The sequence below is a fragment of the Gekko japonicus genome, unplaced genomic scaffold (assembly GCF_001447785.1).
Source record: "Gekko japonicus isolate JY-2015 unplaced genomic scaffold, Gekko_japonicus_V1.1 scaffold4047, whole genome shotgun sequence".
Lineage (NCBI taxonomy): Eukaryota > Metazoa > Chordata > Lepidosauria > Squamata > Gekkonidae > Gekko > Gekko japonicus.
Window position 1 is genome coordinate 67744 of NW_015166554.1, and position 4813 is coordinate 72556.

Genomic DNA, 4813 nt, shown 5'->3' on the forward strand with positions numbered 1-4813 from the left:
CATCCCCGCCCGATCGAGGTGCCGGTGGGGGAAGCCGGCCAGGCTCGTCCCTCTCACCACAATGGGCGCATGGGCAAGCTGCGGGCCCATGTCTCCTTCCCTGGACCCCTCTCCTTGGCCCTCCCTCCACGTGCTCGAGGCCCTGGCAGGCCAAGCCGCCTGGCCTCGTTCGTCCCCACGACGGGACAGGCTGGGCCTGGCCAATACCCCCTATTGGCCTGGCTCCCTGAGGCACGGCACCATCTCCCCTCAACCGCAGACCGCATGGGGGAGGCGCGAGGGAATGGCCTGCTGCCGCCTCTCCGCGTGGCCACCCCCAGTGCCTTTCCAGGCGGCTGGGCGGAGCCAGCGCATATCAGCCTGGGCCTCCTCTTTGCTGGTAGCGCCTGGCTGCCGCGCTCAGCAGCAGTGCCATGGCCCCGTCTGGGGCCTGCAGGCCGAGTGAGGATGTCTGGCCAGTGGGTCACCCGGCCCGGGCTGGAAGGTAACTGAGGGCAAAAGGGTGGTCACTGCTTCTGTGGGCCAGAGGACACCCACACAGGCAGCAGCACAGCAAATGGAGAGAGACGCTCTGTGAGTGACACACCAGGGCACCAACCAATTCCAGAGCTTGTGGAATGTTCTAGAGAAGTGCCACCACTATTCGGCTTTTATTTATAAGGGAGATAACCTTGGGCCAGTCATTTTCTCTCAACTCAGTCTAGGGCTGCCAACCTCCAGGTGGGGGACAAAGAAGGAAAAAACACCGAGAAATAGGTTGGAGAACCATGGTGGTTAAGGCCGGACCAAAATGCACAAAAAACCATTCCCCCATACAAGAGTAACCGCCAGAGGCTCTCACCCCTCTCCAGAGGTGGTCAGTTCGCACCAGACAGGCGCCTGCGCCAACCAGACAAAAATCCCAGGACAGTTCGGTTTCGCTTTCGTTTTATTGCTTAATGCTCAGCCCCCTTCTTGTTTTGATTGGATGGAGGAATTGCTCCCCTCCCTGCCGGAGTTTTCCCGCCGACCGACTGGGCAGCAGCTTTAGCGCGGGCAAACGGGCGGCCCTCCCTTCCCTTCCCTTCCCTTCCTTTTCGCGCCTCTCCTTGCAGGCGCTCACGGTTCCCCGGCAGACATCAGCGAAGGAGCTAATTTCGGGGGGGCTTCAAAAGTCTGTTTCTGAACAGCGCCCAATCAGGTACCTATTTCCTTTAGTAGAGGCGGGGTGTGTGTGCGTGTGCCGTGGGACTGAAGCGAGTGTAGGAAATGTTAGAGTCATGCGGCACCTGTAAGACCAACAAAGGTTTATTCCAGGTAAGAGCTTTCGTGTGCAAGGCACACTTTTTCCAATACGTTAGAATGGCAAGCAAGGTTCAAACTTATAGCCAGAGAATGGACCGCAAATTAACATGCAACGGGATGATGAGCAAGAGAAGGGAAGCAGCCAGTCTGGCACAGGCTTGGTCGGAGGGTAATTGGCCAATATGTTGAAACTTTAATAACGGCGCCCGCTTCAGTTGGTCGGAGGCGACGGTGGATAGTGTGAGCTGGCGTAGCTGGAGGAAAGAGGGTGATGGCAAAAGGCGTTCGTTCACACGTGCGTAGTTATACCCGCGGAACTGGTGGAGGAAAAGCGGGTCGTTGCATTTGTTGTAGGGCTCGCTTTGACTTCGGATGGAGAGAAACTGCAGAGGTTTTGCTGGAATTTGGCAAGGAAAGGGTGGCGCTCGACTTGAACGCATGGAATGGGGGTGGCTAAACGTCGGGTCTAGAGGATTGTAAACGGGGATCCTCAGGAATTCATGTTTTTGTGTTGAAGCAAAATGAATCTCTCATCCTATTGCAGATCGTGTCCTAGTCGATAGGCAAGCACCACAAAAAGAGCGCATCCACCACTTTGTGGTGCTGCGATGGCACAATAACTTAATTCCAAAGCATGGATCCTCATAAATGTTTAGATTGGGTCACCCCAGATTCACGATCAAATCACGTGCCCTGTCTATAGCCATAGATTACATCAGTGGAATCAGGGATTCACTGCTTGGTGGTGCTGCCCTACTGAAAAACATTGTTTCCCAAAGTGGATCCTCAGAATTTTGATGTGTTGTCATGCCTGATTCATTCTTGGACCACATATCATGTTTATGGCCACAAATTGCACTACAAAAATCACAGATCCACCTTTTGTGGGACAGCCATGATGCAATAATGTGGTTCCAAAGGACAGATCCTCCTGGATCCTCAGGATTTTTGCTTTGGGTCACCGCAGACTCACCATCAAATCATGTATCATGTCCATAGCCGCGGATTAGATCAAAAACATCATCTTTGGGTCACCGCAGGCTCACCATCAAATCATGTATCATGTCCATAGCCATGGATTAGATCAAAAACATAATGGACCTACAGGTTTCTGGCACCATCATTGCATAAAAATATAGTTCCAAAGCAAAAATCCTCAGTTGTCCTCATGATTTTTGTGTTGGGCCACCCCAAGCTCACCATCAAAACATGAGGCATGTCTGTAGCCATAAACATGGATCCTCATAATTTTAAAGTGATGTAATACAAAACTCACCATCACGTCACTTATTGCATCATTGACCACAAGTTGCCCCACAATTTTCACAGATTCATGGTACCGTGCTGCTGCCATGGTGCAAAAACATGAATCCAAAACATGGATTCTCAGGATTTTTGTTAGAGGTCACGTCACTTATTGCATCATTGACCACACGTTGCCCCACAAAAAAACATGGATTCTCAGGATTTTTGTTAGATCCTCCTGATATTATGAGTGCTGCAGATTACAGGGCTGGTGAGAGGGTACCCCTCCAGGTACAAACCTTAGGGTAAGAGGGTTTGGTGTAGGTCATTTCAACCACATTGACTTCTCATGTGTTGTAATTAAATTGTCCTCGAAAACCAAAATATCCAGGAAACCATAGGTTCTTTTTGTGAATCAACGTTGAATGGTTAAAAATAGAAATTTGGAAAGGAGCTGTCTCTTACTTTGTCCTCTGTATCTAGCTGGCACATCAAAAGTGTTACCTCAAATTAATTACCCCTGGACTTTTGGGTGGGTTTTTCTTTTTTCTTTTTTTGCATTTGTGTTTTTAATTTACAACATGCAAATAAGCATATGGTTGCCAAGAAAGAACAAAAGAATACCATACTTTTTCATACCCTTAATGAGTGTTTCACCCCTCCCCCCAAAAAGGAATAAAGGTTTTTTTTAAAGAAGGTAATAAGTTACAGAAGACACTGTTTGAACAAATTATCAGGAGACTTTCAAATTGCTTAAATATGTTCCAACATCAGTTGTTACACATTATAATATGGATTATACAGATTCCAGTATTTAACAAATGGTAACCATATTTCTGCAAGTTTCTGGGCTTTTTTGTGTCTGCAAATGTTTGGAAATATTTGCTGTTATTCTTAATCCGTGCTCCAATTTTATTCTAAGAATTCCGTTTAATGTGCAACAAGGAACCCCAAATATGCTTCTAGGGAATTTAGATTGGACTGCTTCCAAGGTATGGGAAGTCTTTGTCTGAACAAATCTGTGAACTGTTCAGGGAGCTGAGATATCACTTTGCCTTTGAAAACTCTGATTATGGAGGGAATATGTGAGTCCCCTATTAACTAGAAAAACACATGAGATTTTTGCTAGCCTGACTGGAGTCAAATGCCTTTGATCGTAATATATTTCCAGACTGTTTTCCGTGATTACCACATTTAAGGGAACATTTATAACCTTGTAAATAAATGAATAAACGTTTGCTAATATTCTTTTTGATTACCCTTGACTAATAAAGATCTTCTCAACTTTAATGAATGGCCTCAACACATCAGACATTCTTAATATAGGTTGAATGCCATGCTGTAGTGGGAAATGTTCAAATAAAGAGATTCTTTCTGCTGCATTTTTCCTTGTTAGATCCTCAAATGACATTAATGTACCCCTTTCTTGAATATCTATAAGCCTCAGAAGATCAACTTGAAACCACTGATCAAAATTCACTGCTCCTATCAGTGGCACCTTTCACCCCATAAACTGGCAAAAATTTACCAAGGGGCAAATGGGGATTTTTGGGTATGTGGATCTACCAGTGCCAATTGTATATATATTTGGTGGCAATGTAGGACAGCAGTAGAATTCTGGAATACAGCTGCTACATTTATCTCTAAAAGTATAAGGAAAGAGCTACCATTATCCCCTAAAGTTTTTTGTTGTTGTTGAATCATGTAGATTTTCTTTCTAAAGATGTTAATGAATATGTTCTTGATGCCATAACATCTGGAAGGCTAATATTTGCTCAAAATTGGGAGAAGAATATAATCCTGAAGAAGGAGGGTTGATTAGAGAGAATTTAGTGGAGTATATTAGTTTATGGAAACTAACCTGTTGACCACACAGCCAAGTGTTCAATAAATTCGGAAAACTTTGTTTTTCTGTCCAGAAAGAGAAGTTAATTTCAAATTTTTAGTTTGTATAATTGATGTTTAGAACAGCTCTGTAATCTGCGTTTTAGATTTTTGTTTATGTTGGATTTATTCGTATATTTTATTGAATATTTTTTTTAAATTAAAAAGTTGTTTTTTTATTAGCATCTCTAACAATTCCTGGGCCTCCATCCAAGGCTTCACTGGAGAGTACTTAAGACATTGATCTCAATATTCAACTGGTGCATCCCTAATTGGGGTTTTAAGAAGTAGCAGCCCTTTGTTTTTGGTTCTGACAATTCCATCTGTTCAAAAACATCAATATTCCTTTCTGCTGTTAATTCCCAAATAATGTCACCACCTTCCCCAAAGCAGTATGCCA

At 44.8% G+C, this 4813-nt stretch overlaps 1 protein-coding gene across 1 annotated transcript in view; it reads left to right on the forward strand.

Moving 5' to 3' along the window:
• The window catches only part of LOC107111380 (zinc finger protein RFP-like), a 35439-nt gene extending 34947 nt beyond the window's left edge, over positions 1-492 (forward strand). The window contains exon 7 of the mRNA XM_015412348.1: positions 260-492. Coding sequence (XP_015267834.1) covers positions 260-492 — 233 coding nt within the window. The remainder of the gene's footprint in view (positions 1-259) is intronic.
• The last annotated feature ends 4321 nt before the right edge of the window (positions 493-4813 follow it).